We start from the raw sequence: 14,295 nt of genomic DNA, 5'->3' as shown, positions 1-14,295 counted from the left end.
GTATCTACATCGACATCTACACCCACTAAATGATCACCCAACAGCAAACACACACACACACACACTGCTCAGTAGCTCTTGTCACTGTAAACCTTGTGTCGTCTGGCATGGCCGCCGCGCTGTAACGTTCTCCGTGTGGTAGAGACGGCGTGTACTGTAGAGCTCTGGGTATACATGGAGACATACAAAAAGGGACAGACTAATAATTTCAAAACACAAATGTGGTGCAAAATAATGCAGATTCATTCATTGGGTGGAAACACTCGTACAGAAATTTCAACAAAAATTAATACGTAAATCAAATTAATCTACTGGTCAGGGCGTCTATTGACTAATAATAAGAGATTATATGTTAGGGCTGGACGATTAGAACCAAAATCTATAAGATGATAAATTCATACTCTTCTAGTATTTATTACAACAGTGCATGATCGTCCTCTGTGTCGGCCCACATCTGATATCTTTGTCCTGGTTTATTCCAGTACGACCAGTTAGACGGCTGGTCACTCTGCTGAACTTCCAGTTACAGGTCAGTGGCGGTTGTAGCTATTCTCAGTTTATTTATTAAGGAGTAATGATGGTGGGTTGTCACTGAGTGAATTTGATGCATCATCCAGCCCCATGGACACACACTGTTTATATAGAAAATCTAAATTGTGAAACAGAGGATTGCCAGATCAGAAAGGGAGGGGGGGGGGCGGGGGGGTCCTAAGGTACAGTAGTTCTTTGCCTGGATGTAACTGCGCAAGTGCAAACTACAAACGAAGAGCGCACCTCGTCCTCCTCATACAGTAGCTCCGTGACAATCTGGTAATAAAGACATGTTGGTGAGAGCAGTCTACATCTGTCCTCCAATCTTCATATCCATCCATCCTTCATCGCTCCACACAAGCTTCCTCACTCATAACCGGAGCATGCTGACCTCTGAGCTCTGTGACTTCCTGTCCCTCTTGGCCAAATAAATAGAAAAACACAGAGAAAGACAGACAGGGAGGGAGGGAGGGGGGGCGAGGGGGGGGTAAGAGAGAAACCGGGTGTGTGTTTTGGTTTGATGGCAAGTGGGGTCTTGTTTTTCCCAGGTTATGACGACGTTAGTGTTGTTTCCGTGGGGGCCGGTGCTTCCGTGGCGTTCGTGGAGGCGGTTTCCGTGGTCGCCGTGGAGTCGGCGGGGTCGGTAGCCGGAGCTGCCGTGACTGTGACCGAGGCGGGAGGGGCGGCGGTGGATGTAGGTAAGAGGGGGGCCACTCCCTGAGGCAGGAGGGGGGGCAGGTGGGAGGGAAGCACTGTGGGGAGAGGGGGGAACGGAGCCAGACCCGGCAGGTTGAGGGGTGGGAGAGCGGCCAGGGACGGGACTGAAAGATAAAACACGTGTTACAGTCACATAACGATGGAATCATTTACCATGCTACATACTTTTAAGGGATAGTAGCATTTTCCAAATAAAAACTGCGTTTTTCCTGCACTTTGAAGGGCTGGAAAAAATTACATTACAGCGAACAATGGAACTGTGTATTTTTTTTCAGGTAAAACCTCTTTTAGGCCGCGAAAATAGGCCATTTCGTTGGGTCTGTTCACAACATTGTATGTTGTAAATCTCTGGGCAGGGCTATGGGCTGGCGTTGCTAACGGGAGGAGTGCAGAGAGTCTTCTACTGCAATTAAAGTACTTGTAGATCATACAGCCCCACTTTAAAAAAATGCTACTATCCCTTTAACACAGCATAAAGCCTGAATTCATTCATTTATAGAAAGCCTAAGTGGAAGTGGAAGTGAAGCTTGCCATGGGACCTCAATTCAGAAAAAATCTCCATGTAAGTGAACGGAAATCAAAATTTTATTTCGTGACCCGATTTAATTGTGTCATGAGAAAAATATATGACTTTAACCTACTTAAAGGTACATTGTGTAGGAATTACTCCCATCTAGTGGTGCGGTTGTAGATCGCAAGCAACTCAATCGTATTTTTCATGCTGCATTCACATGAAATTGGGCAGACGGCAGACGGACGACAGCCGCTGCACGTAACGGCATAAACAAGCCTCTATGTAAACAAGTGGTCCGTCAGCACGAGGCAAAACAATACACGTGACCCACGTTTTACCGGCTTTCTCTCAACTTCTGTGACTAAAATGACATCTGGTTTGTTAGCGACGGCCGTCTGCCCGACTGCAGGTGAATGCAGCATCAGTGTAACGCTCCATTCCTCCTCACTGCGTTACCGCGGTGACTTTTCACAGACGCCACCTCGACCTGAGCCGACAGCTCCGGTGTCTCCGGTGAGTTTCCGTGGTTTCCTACCGTCACGCTGCCACTGAACGTAAAAACATGGCGACACCACATGGCAGCAGCACCGAGCTTACCCGCTCCATGGAGATATGAATGATATGAACGGCAAATTCAGAGCTGAAAGGAACACTTCAGTTTGTTGATGGGGGGGATTACTGATTAATGAAAAACAGACTTTCGAACCAAATAATCGATTTTCGTGAATAGATAACAGGAGAACTTACACAATGTCCCTTTAAAACATCGCGTTTCATGCCAAAAAATCTGCAGTTTGTCATAAAACGGCAACAGAAGAATGTATTTTGTATTTTTTCGTCACCTACGCCACCTGTAGTCTTTCTGGTTACGGATTTTGGGGAATTTTGATGTTTTAAACAAGTAGAGGTCATATATTTTTCTCATGACAATTCAATCAGATCACGAAATAAAAGTTTGACTCCCGTTCACTACATGGAGATTTTTTCTGAATTGAGGTCCCATGGTGAGCCTTACTTCCTGCTTCCGCTTAGGCTCTCTATATATGTAAGAGCAAATGAATGAATGGAGAATGAGACGATGTAAGCACCTTTCCAACCCACAGTGCATTGTGGGAGAAATTGTTTCGATCACAACTACATTCAAACACTTTTTATAATTATATGCAATGCTGCTTGAAAGTTTGTGAGTCCTCCAAACGTGGTGTCTGTGATTGTGACCAAGTAATTCAATGTGGGACTCTCAACTGTCCAGAGAGTGGAAGTCCACACGGCCTCTGGTTTGTCCACATAATCTCTGGCTGAGTTTAAACAGGCAACTCTGTTTTCTTTAGAGTAGACGCTGCCACAATTTACATATCTATTCATTTTTCACTTGATGTGCATTAATCCCAGCTGCTGCCAGAGAGATCTGCATCTCTCTGGAGGTGATGTGTGGGTCGGCCTTTACCTGATTTATTCTTCTTCTGGTGCTTCTGATGCCGAGTTTCCTCCATTTGTAAATTATTTGTCTTACAGATCTGACCAAACCTCTCCTAAGGAATTGATTATTTAATAACTTCAGCACCCACATGAGTCCATTTACCTACTTGACTTTACCAATGCAGCTGCGGTTTACTTACTTTCGCACATACTCTGATTCCATGTTTCACTTTCTCTGCTGGCTACACCCACTTCCCTCAAACATTTACATGGAATTGATGAACATAAACCCGTCATTTTGTATATTAAAAAAAAGAAAAAAGAAAAATCCAAACTACTCCAGGGGTTCACAAACTTTCAGGCAGCATTGTATGTTCTCCATTCATTTACAGCAGTGCTTTAAATATGTTGTGTTACAACGCCTGAAAACAAATCAGTGTGTACTGGTACTTGTCATCATCCTGCAGCCTCTGGTCAACAGTGTATAATGAGCGTGACTGTTTGTTTACCTGTGGTCCCCGGTAAGATGCCGGTGCCTGCTAGCTGCACCGCGCTGAGGTCTGGGAGTGGCAGGTTGAGGTTGGGAAGGTTAGGGAGCGGAGGTAGGCCACCTGGGAGGGGCATCAGACCTACACACAAACACACAATGCCATGGAAGTGCAAACAAATCATTATTCATGCACATGTCTAATCACAGCCATTGTCACTTTGTACATCTGAAGTGAGGTAATGCTGAGACTGAACAGCCCTGTACATGAGGCCGAGCTACAGAATATTCAACTCATTTGACGGTTCGTGGTACAAAACCAGAGGAGACGTGAGAGCTTGTTGGTGGCTGATGGGAAAGAAGTTAATCCATTCTTCCTCTCAAATGTCCTACTCCCTATCCACCTTTTTCCAAATGTCAAAAACGTAAGTGGGTTTTGCTCTTCCAGTGGAATTGAATGTTTACGTTTCCATGGTTTCAGTTCTTTGGATCTTCTGTGGATCTTTTTTTCATTGAAAATATGTAAGACACATGGATCATGACGCCAGCTTTTAACAATGGATGTCACACAAATGGACATCCTTTGTTAAAAGCCAGTGTTACTAGATCCATGCATTTACAGCAACTATGGCAACTAGTGAAACCATGGAAGCGTAGACATACAATTCCACCAGAAGAGCAAAACCGGCTTACATGTTTGACGTTCGGAAACTTGTGGAAATTTATTTAGCCACATTGTATTTTCTTTGTCATTGTATATGTATTTCCTGTGCTTTTGTATTTTATGTCTGTTTTTTGCTGTTGTTTTTTATATGTAAGGTGACCAGGGTGTTGAGAATGGCACCAACAAATAAAATGATTTATCATTATTCACTATTTTATTACTAATGGCAACTTGTCCTTAAGAAAACAAACTGAGCCTTGCAGTTGACTCTGACCTTTGTCTTTATTTTCCTACAGGGGTGTGAACACAGCTGTATGAATCTACACACGGAGCTGTAACACCTCTGCCACGTGTTTTGTGCTGCAAGTTCACAGCTGACTGAGCAAACTGATGACGTGGAGGCTGGACTGTCTGAGAAATCACCCACCTGGTAGCGTGGTGGCAGGGTTGAAGTTGGTGGTGGCGGGATTGAGTGGAGTGAGGGGGCTGAGGGCGGGGCTGGTGGAGGAGGGGAGCAGAGGGACCGTGGGCAAACCTGGCAGGAGGAACACAACACACCGGATTAGACAAGAGTATGACGTGGGTAGGGATGGGCATTTCGAATAATTTTCTAACCGAGTATCCTAACCTTGTCGTACCCGGGTAACCGAATACTGTAATAAAAAATAAAATGACGTCATGTCTGACGGACAGAGCGCAGCCGGGGCATAAATGTGCTCTGTCCGTCAGACACTCCGCATTACTGACACACAGCGTCGTCAGACAAAATATCAGGTGGATAATAAGAGTAGAGACTGGAGTTTAAGATGCACATATGGGGCAGATGTGCATCTTTATGCCGGGGAATAAATGCGCTGCATGCGCTCCGAGCGCAGCGCATTTATGCCGTGGCTGCCTCGGAGGAGAAAACTTTTTTTTTAAATCATTAGCGGTGCTTATTCAGGGTATATACAGGAATCTTCAAGTTAATTTTAAAACCTTTTTAAGACTTTTTCAAGACCTTCTCAATATTTTTCAATACCTCACCACCACTTCAAGCTGTAACCATTTACATCAGTGACACTTTTAACGTAATAACAGTTTTAGTTTGTGATAAAGACTATAGACCACTATGATACAACAGAATTCAAAATAGGCTGGGATAATAAATCAAAGGCAAAGTTTATCAAAAAAAAAAAAAAAAACATTGCTCCACTCTCAAAAAAACAAAAGCAACAAGCTTCTTTTCTTTTTTATGCACCGGTTCATCTTTGTTTTTTAATAAAATGAATAAATTCACACATTTTTACAATGTTTTTTAGGACTCAAACTCTTGGACAGCTAATTCAGAAAAAAATATTTAAGACTTTATAAAGTCCTGAAAATACTTTTTAATACTTTTTAAGGGTCTTAATTTTCCCAAAATTGATTTATCACCTTTTAATACTTTTCAAGACCCCGCGGATACTCTGTTATTTATTAGTCCACAGTACATTTCGGTGCCTTCGGTCCTCTCTGCCTCGCATCGTTTCAGGAAATAACTGGGAAGGTTTCAGAATGTTTGTAAACTGAAAGCATATTTTCAAACAGACTTGATGACGCCTGTCGTCTCCCTCCCGACGGCGTACACCGAGGGAACCACCACAGATTATTGTAAAAGGTTTGAAAGTCCGAGGCTCGATCCAAAAACGCTTTCACACAGCAGAAAATCACGTTGCTTGATCCGAAACTGTTTAACACTACAAAAAGCCGAACCACGGCATGATAATGTAGTTTGATCCGACACTAGACTGTGCTCTAACGTGCCGTTTTTTTAATCCTAGGTTAACCGGATAATAAATTCATAACCAGATAGCAGATAGCAGATTGCCTACTCGGGTACCCGGGTACTCAGGTAACCGTGCACATCCCTAGACGTGGGTGTGTAATGTTTATGAGAACGTGACACATCATTTTCATAAAATGAGCATAACAAATCACCTGTCTGCAGCTCACTGGGCATGGTGGGTGGGGCCGTGCTGATTGACAGGCCTGAGAGGGAGTTTTCCAGGCCTGTGGAGACAGCAGGGGCAGAGGGAGGGGTCACCGCTGACAGCTGGACCTGAAGGAGTTAAAAGAGAGAGAACATGAGGAGCGAGGCCAGGAAAACCATGCTGCTGTCAAACAGATAAGGTCACATTCATCCCAATGTGCAATCATCTCTAATGAGCAACACTGTGCTCTGTCCCTCCTGCCTGCTGCGCTGCATGCACAATGAGGAAACCTGCATTTTCTAAGTGTGAACACTTCAGAGGCCGCATGACTCAAAAATTAAGTCTTTCCAATGTCACGCACAGTCTGCATACTGATGGGTAAAGTTTTAGCTTCTGTTATAAAACACAGGAAACGGGAGTTTTCAGGGACACAGTTTCAGGGAACTACACAAAATCTAACAACTTGCAGTGTGTGTGTGTGTGTGTGTGTGTGTGTGTGTGTGGTCTGACCTCAGTGAATCCATCCTTTAGTGGACTGACGGGCTCACTGGGATTATTTCCAGGGAAGCTGATTTTCTTTCCCTCCTCAAAAGGCCGGGTGGGAATCCTGTGAAGGTAGCCATAGCCAATCCCACAGCCAAGGCTGGGAGAGAGAGAGAGAGAGAGAGAGAGAGAGCAACTATAAACCTCAGTCTTCATTCAAATACATTCAAGATTAACCTGGTTCCACATCTGTGATTTAGCCCCCATGTCCACATGTGGTCAGCAGTTGAATATGTTTAAAGCAGAAGTAAGCGATCCGGTCGTTTTGGGTAATGCTGCGTTCCAGGCAGGCTTTTGAAACCGTAAATTACAGCTTCAAGTCACAACACGACTTTGTAGCGTTCCAGGCAACCCACTCGTGTTTTTCCGACCTGTTTTACCTGTGAAAGTCACTATAACGGCCACTCGTAACTTCCGACCTGTAAACTCGTACCAGATCGAACTGGTACGACTTCACAGGTCGGAAAAACACGAGTTACGGGTTGCCTTGAACGCACCATAACTTCTTGTCAGCCGATGGAGTTAGCAGCCCCCGCCCTCGTCATGGATCTATTGGTCCTCGTCCCTACGTCACCACATTCAGGCGCATCCCTTGGCTGCACACTAGTGTGTTGCCGTTGACTCGCTGTTTTGGTAGGAAACGGATCCAGGGCGAGAGAGACAGACCTTTCCTTCAAAATAAAAGCACCGAGCTAATAAAATGCGGTAAAACTCTTTAATTTAAGGAATATAATTTACAAGAAAGTCCCCGATGCATTAAGTTAACATTTTGCTTTTATTGTATTACAAGTTAATGTTTATTTTATAAGTTTTATGTTGGTGAACACTTTTATTTTGGTGAATTTGGTGATTTCGGTATCCGCTACAGACAGGAACCAGAATGCAGACGACGGAGGTAGCTGTCACCAGGCTCTTCTCTTGCCCGAAGAGCCTGGTGACGCGAGGCTATCTGCACACACAGCCCTTCATGCCGTTCTCTCTCCTCATTGGATAAAACTTGTAGGATACAAGAAAAGTTTTCTTCTCGGCTCAGAGCAGAGCAGAGGGACTGAGAGACCCGTGTTTCGGTCCAAACACTCTATGTAAGTGATTGCTGTCGGAAGATATAACTATTTAAGACTTATATTAACACAAAAATATCGCTTACTTCTGCTTTAATGTTGTGCTCATTTACAGCTGTTCCCCAAGGTAGAGAAACAACTGGCCACATCAATGAAAAGTGTGGAGACTTTGTGGACACAACTGCAACTGTGGCTTGTTGTTCTAAATTGACTTGTAGAAATGTTATTATGTTATTATTATTATTATTATGATGCAATTGCATGCTCTTAACAAGTGCCACTGCAGGTTCAGTAAAACACTCAACCACATCAGTGAGATGGAAAAGTCAGACAGAATAACTGCCCAAATCCTCTGTAGCTTCAATTCAATCTGATTATTTATTTATTTACTTATTTATTTAGCACAAACATATCATTTAAAAGGTATAATGTGTAGGAATTCCCCCCATCTAGCGGTGTGGTTGCATATCTGAACGTATTCTTGATGTTGCATTCAGGTGAAATGGGGCAGACGTCAGACAGACAACAGACGCTGCATGTAACAGGATAAACAAGCGTCTATGTAAACAAGTGGTCCGCCAGCACGAGGCAAAACAATACAGGCCTGACAATATGTTGTCATGGTGATGTCGTATTGTTTACCTGACCCACGTTTTACCGTCTTTCTCTCATTGAGTAAAATGACATCCGGTTGGTTTGCCGACGGCCGTCTGCCTGACTGCACCTGAATGCAACACCAGTGCCTCCGTCCTTCCTCACACTACACAGTGGTGACAGTTTTAACCGGCGCTACCTGGAAAACTTTCTCCCCGAGCCGACAGCTCCGCTGAGTTTCCGTGGTTACCTACGGTCACGCTGCCACTCAACGTAACAAATGGCGATGCAACATGGCCGCCTCAGTTCGGTGCGTCGCCCACTTATGTATTTGTAACGACTTGTAACAACTCATTCTAAGGTACGAGAAAGCTTTCATTTATATGCGGGTGTGATTCCACTTCAGTGAAATACGTATTTATGAAATAAATATTTGATTTTTGCTAATAAAAAGCCAAATAAGTTACACACTGGGGCTTTAAAATAGTATGGACAATTACAGTGATTGGGATGTGCGAAGGGGAGGTATGAAACCCAGAAAGGGCTTATATGAAAACCTCACCCATGAAGAACATAATCAAAAACCAAATTTGTTACAAATAAAGACAAGAAAATAAGGAAAAATTAAATGATAACGAAAAATAAGTAAAAAAACAACAACTGTGATTATACAGTGAATGATTATGGAGCTCATGTGAGGTGCAGTCGGCTGAGTGATGACTGATTTTTCTTTTGGAAGCACGCCAATGCTCAAAACATGGACAGAGATCATGTGGTTTACCTGCCCTCTCCTCCCCAGGCACTGTTGGGTGTGATGACCACCTCTCTGCAGTTGTCAGTGTCTGTGTTGTACACGTAGAGCTTCAGGCCTTTCCCCTCGTGGCTCTCTATTAGAGAGAACAGGTCCTCTGACTGCAGGACAGGACCGAGTCACAGACAAAAAGCAGGAGACAGCCGGTCAAATATCATCATCATCATCATCATCATCATCATCATCATCAGGTAAAGAAGTGACAGAGGCAAGGATGTGAAACCTTGATAAACTACCTCATTCATAACAGTGTCAGCCCCAATGATGTAGTCGGTGTGCGGCCGCAAGCCAGCAAGCGCTGCTGGGGAATTGGGCTCCACTTCCTGTTAAATGAAGAGTCGAGTGTATAGGTGAAATAAATACAGCTTTATCAAATGAAACCACTGAACACAGATGGGACTCGAGGACTGCCTACCAACACGTGCCAAACATTCTCATTGGCTCCTTCAAAACTGCAGAAGCGGATGGAGACGCCAAGCAAGCCCTGGCCCCCCCACAGGTTGCTAGGGGTGACGGTGGACTCCCGCAGCTCCAGAGTCTTTGAGGAGTAAACCAGCATCTTAACTGGTTTCTCTACACTGGCTTTTAGCAGGTCCTTCAACGTGTCATTGTCCTTGTTCTGCAGAGAAAGAGGAAGGAAGAGGGAGCCATGAAATGCACTGCGCTCTATGACTTAACTGGATCAAGTATAAGTCATAAACAAAAAGTATAAGTCATAAACAAAAAGATAGATGTTGGTGGTTGTTGACTTACCAGTCTGGTGTTATTGATGGACACAATGAAATCAAAGAAAGGCTCCAGTCCTGCTCGGTGTCCAGGCGAGTTCTCCTGAACCTGCACAGAAGTGAGAGACAATCTGAGCTGCTGCAGGACCGTGACATCCACTTCCTGCATCCTACTAGTGTCCTACTAAACAAAGAGTACCTGACATACTCGGTGGAGAAAGCCTGAACATGTCGGGCCTGAGTTGATCAACATAAAGAGATGTGTTGTGTTGTGTTGAAGACTCTTTCCCCTGTGCAGCCATTGGCTTAACCTACACCCAGTGCTGACCCGACCCGGTCCAGTCATCTCTACTGTCTCCATTTAGCTCCGGCCCAAACAGCAGAGCTAAAAGAGTAAAAGAGCCGGTGTCCACTGAGACCCGTCCGATAATGGATGCATTGACAAAAACCAGCTTGGCAGCTGTCATCCAGCGCAGCTACGTAGCTCCAGCTAGCTTCGGCACTTAGCTACAGGTAAACACATTATCCTAGCCAACTGACGGGTGTAAACACAGACCACACAAAGAGACGGTACGTGACACCGAAACCGACTGTGAAGCTGAACAACAGTTTCCTGACGCGGTGGTGCTGGTGTTGACCGGACCGAGGCCCCGGAGGACATCCCCGGCCTCTCGTCAACACCCGCAGCCGGGCTCGCTCCGCCTCCGCCCGGGCGCTGGGCTAACAGCTAGGAGCTAACAGCAGGACGTCCGGGCTGAAAACTCACCCGGAGGACGTGGTAGCCCTCGGAGCCTCCGCCCGGGATCTCCACACTCTGCGATCCTCCCATGCTGTCGCTGTTTTAAGGCTTTGGGGTGTTTTATGGCAGCTAGTAGCCCAGCGGAGGTGAGATACCTGGACACTTCCACACACCGGGTACACGTCGCCAAGTGACTCGCTCAGCGGTGCGCATGCGCCGTTACGTGGCAGGAAATAACGCCTTTTAAAAATTGTGATTTTCTGCCCGTTTCATTGTTTTGCAAATTAATTTAATGTCAAATTATTTTTTAAAACGACATCTTCACTAATATCTTTCAAAAAACAGTGGTTATTTTTTCTGTTTAAATCGAAAATGAAATACGGTATCTTATGTTGAAAGTGTTGGCCTACAATGTGGGCACTCCCCACTAAATCAAATGTAAAATAACAAACAAAAAGCTCTTGCAGCTGACCACGATAAAGTATGTGCCTTTCGTTTTACCTGGAGCCCACATTCGCAAAAACTGTCACGAGAAAATCGTCATCCGGAAATTATTCCTCAAAAAGCCTACATTTACATAAATTGTAATGGCTGTACTAGGCTAGACTATCTACAGTCTACACCAGTGTTTTTCAACCTTGGGGTCGGGACCTCATGTGGGGTCACCTGGAATTCAAATGGGGTCCCCTGAAAAAATGACAGACAGACTGAAAATAGGCCTAATTATTCTTTTTTAAATTATGATTAAAAACACCATGTGGCACGAGCCAAAAAAGTTTGGGAAACACTGGTCTGTGTGTGTGTGTGTGTGTGTGTGTGTGTGTGTGTGTGTGTGTGTGTGTGTGTGTGTGTGTGTGTGTGTGTGTGTGTCCATTTTATAACAGCAACCACTTAATTGGATTGCGTTGTTGAAAAACCAAGCTTGTGGTGTCTGATATGTTGTACAATATTGTTGAAGTAAATCTATTCAAGCTACAGTGCATACACTGTGCACATACAGAACCTACTGCAGGCATAGAGAGAGGTACATTGAAAAATAGATAAACAACATGATAATAAACATGTGCATCCTATTGTGTAAAATAAAAAGAAATTGTAAATCTCATCCAAGTTGCAACTGGATTTTTGTGGTATTTTATTTAGCAGGCAGGTTTATCTCTGATATAGGCTATTTACCTTTCCTTTCTGCTCCATTTTTATGAATCCATCTAGGTTTTTCAGACAGGATTTTTAGTCAGAGGGCAAAGCTTTTAAAAACACAAGTGGTCTTTGTCATGAAAAATTGTGGATGATGGATTTCATTCATATGACAATGAATACACATGACAAGCGAAATAGTTGCCTTTCAAGAGAAGTGCTTAGGTTCCCATTGACATCTGTTATATGTTTTGCTACAGTGACTCAGATCAGTTCTCAGCAATACATGAGCAGGTCTTGGATGGGAACACCAGACACCGAAATGTTCCTGATGGCTAATGAGCAGTAACTATAGGCTTTACAGACCATAATACCCTCCTGTTGACTGAAGGACAGCAGGCTTAGATTTTATAAGGCAAATAAGTTTTTTTTTATAAGTTTAAGTTTATTTGTCCCCATGGGGAAATTTGTTTTCACAGGCTGCACAATGGGAGACAATACATCACAAGACAGACAATGGTATACACAACATACAACATCCACAGCACCAGTGACAACATACAGTACATGACGACACAGTGAAACAGCAGACAGACAGATTCAATATTGGACAGACTGATCAGCGGGGCCTGCTGTTCAGGGCCGCTATAGCTGCAGGGATCAGGCTTTTTCCCAGGCGAGCCCTCCTGAATTTGAGGGTTCTGTATCTTCGTCCTGAGGGTAGTGGGGTGATGTATTGGTGCAGTGGGTGAGTGGTGTCTTGAACTATGGAGTTTGCAAGGCGGTTGATAGATTAATGTTAGTTTCTTTAACGTGGAGCTAATTAGATTTGTTTAGTTATCGCCATGTAGCCTACTGTGTGTCATGTTGTATCACTGTTTGGTTTCTTATCATGAACAACTGAGAAAAAACTTTACACTTTATTTTAAATTTTGCGATTTGGAATCATGTTTATTCTATATGATGTTCACAAAGCTGTGGAGTGTATTGCTTTGGATAATTGTGCAGACATAGATCCACCACCAGAGGGCAGCAGCAGCACACCACTTCACTTTGGTCCACAAAGTAGAACTTAACGTAAGCTTCAATCCACAACCTCTCCTCCCTCTGATATTTTTATTCCCTCCATGTGAAGGTTATGAGACAGTGTAGCCAATGCCTTTGTGCCTCTGTGAAATGGTGGCTTAGTGAGGCTGAGTCACAGAAATACAAACGCAAGTGAGGAGAGATGGGAGGAAATAAGACAAAAGAGCAAAATAAGAAAGGTGCAAATGTGGGGAAAGAAAACAGAAGAGAAGGAGGTGGAGGAGATGAAGAGAGGAGAAAGAGAGAGGAAAAGGAGAAAATAAACAAGAGAAGGAGCTGATTTGAGAGGAGGGTTTCACGCTGGAGAACAGCCAATCCGACACACAGCTGGGGGGCAAACAAAGCCTCCTCCAGGATGATTAGGCAGGAGGCAAGAGTGAGTGTGTGTGTGTGTGTGTGTGTGTGTGTGTGTGTGTGTGTGTGTGTGTGTGTGTGTGTGTGTGTGTGTAGCTAAGGGCGGTTAAGAAGGAGAGGGGGATATTTTGGTGCATAGACCAAAATCTTCTTCATGAGAGTGAATTGAGAAACCATGGAGCAAAATAAATGTGCGAAAGAGAGAGAGAGTTATTTTATGTGTGTGTTTCAATAATCCAGACTTGTTTTTTCCTTTAATAGACTTTATTAAAGATCTTTTTCCAGATGGTATGACTCTGTTAAAGTGCCTACTGAAAAGCTCCTGGGAAACGTTCCCTTACATGTGGGGTTGGTCTTGTACAGGAGTCACTGGTCACATACAGTACACAGATTACCTTAAATATGATTTATGCAATTGTGCCATTCACATATGGTCCCTATAGATACCATAAATACTTTGTTAACATAACTCTTTATATAATACTGCCATAGTACACATCCATTTACAATGGAAGAAAGAAAGGTGAACATTGTGCAAAGACACAAACAGGAACTCTTCATATAAGATATCCCATTGAGCTCCCATAACACTGAGAATACAGGTAATATGTATTACAATTAATATACTATATTACAGTAAATGCATTAGGATTCAGACAGATACAACAATCCTTTCTTCCCAGTCTCGAGAGGAGAGTACATTCTCACATCCTTGTGCTTCTCTCTAAAATAAAAGACCAGCACCGCCGCCCGAGGTTTATATAGACTTCATTCTTAATCTCACCAGAAGGCCAGTCAGTCATTTCAAAACATTCAGTCAAAAAGACTCACAATCACAGAAAGAAACACACCATAGAAATTGCATCGCAGTCAAGGGTCAATAGGTCACATTTTACAAACACCTAGGATCTATAAGAACTTATATATGAAGGACGATGGATTGCTCTGTTCCCGGTTCTCT

The 14,295-nt window shown here is 43.8% G+C and overlaps 1 protein-coding gene across 1 annotated transcript; it reads right to left on the bottom strand.

Annotated features, from left to right (window-relative positions):
• On the bottom strand, window positions 1–10,969 carry LOC311000959 (Golgi reassembly-stacking protein 2-like). The gene is made up of 10 exons (XM_083991883.1): window positions 10,785–10,969; window positions 10,047–10,127; window positions 9,709–9,912; window positions 9,530–9,616; window positions 9,264–9,394; window positions 6,795–6,927; window positions 6,292–6,412; window positions 4,760–4,867; window positions 3,691–3,810; window positions 1–1,352 (listed from the first exon to the last, which is right to left on the bottom strand). The coding sequence occupies exons 1-10, from the start codon at window positions 10,845–10,847 to the stop codon at window positions 1,081–1,083; spliced, it is 1,320 nt and encodes a 439-aa protein (XP_083848009.1). The 5' UTR covers window positions 10,848–10,969; the 3' UTR covers window positions 1–1,080.
• Window positions 10,970–14,295: the final 3,326 nt, after the last annotated feature.

The sequence above is a fragment of the Trachurus trachurus genome, assembly GCF_905171665.1.
Source record: "Trachurus trachurus genome assembly, chromosome: 17".
NCBI lineage: Eukaryota > Metazoa > Chordata > Actinopteri > Carangiformes > Carangidae > Trachurus > Trachurus trachurus.
Note: the sequence above shows the minus strand (reverse complement) of the source record. Positions and strands in the feature narration are given on the sequence as shown.

What these genes read in the sequence shown, in the direction of transcription:
- LOC311000959 (XM_083991883.1), bottom strand. Translation starts at nt 10,847, where the DNA reads ATGGGAGGATCGCAGAGTGTGGAGATCCCGGGCGGAGGCTCCGAGGGC. An exon ending in GCCTGGGGAGGAGAGGGCAG is followed by an intron (nt 6,928 to 9,263) that starts GTAAACCACATG and finishes TCTCTCTCCCAG; the next exon opens with CCTTGGCTGTGGGATTGGCT. An exon ending in CCCTGCCACCACGCTACCAG is followed by an intron (nt 3,811 to 4,759) that starts GTGGGTGATTTC and finishes GTTTGTGTGTAG; the next exon opens with GTCTGATGCCCCTCCCAGGT.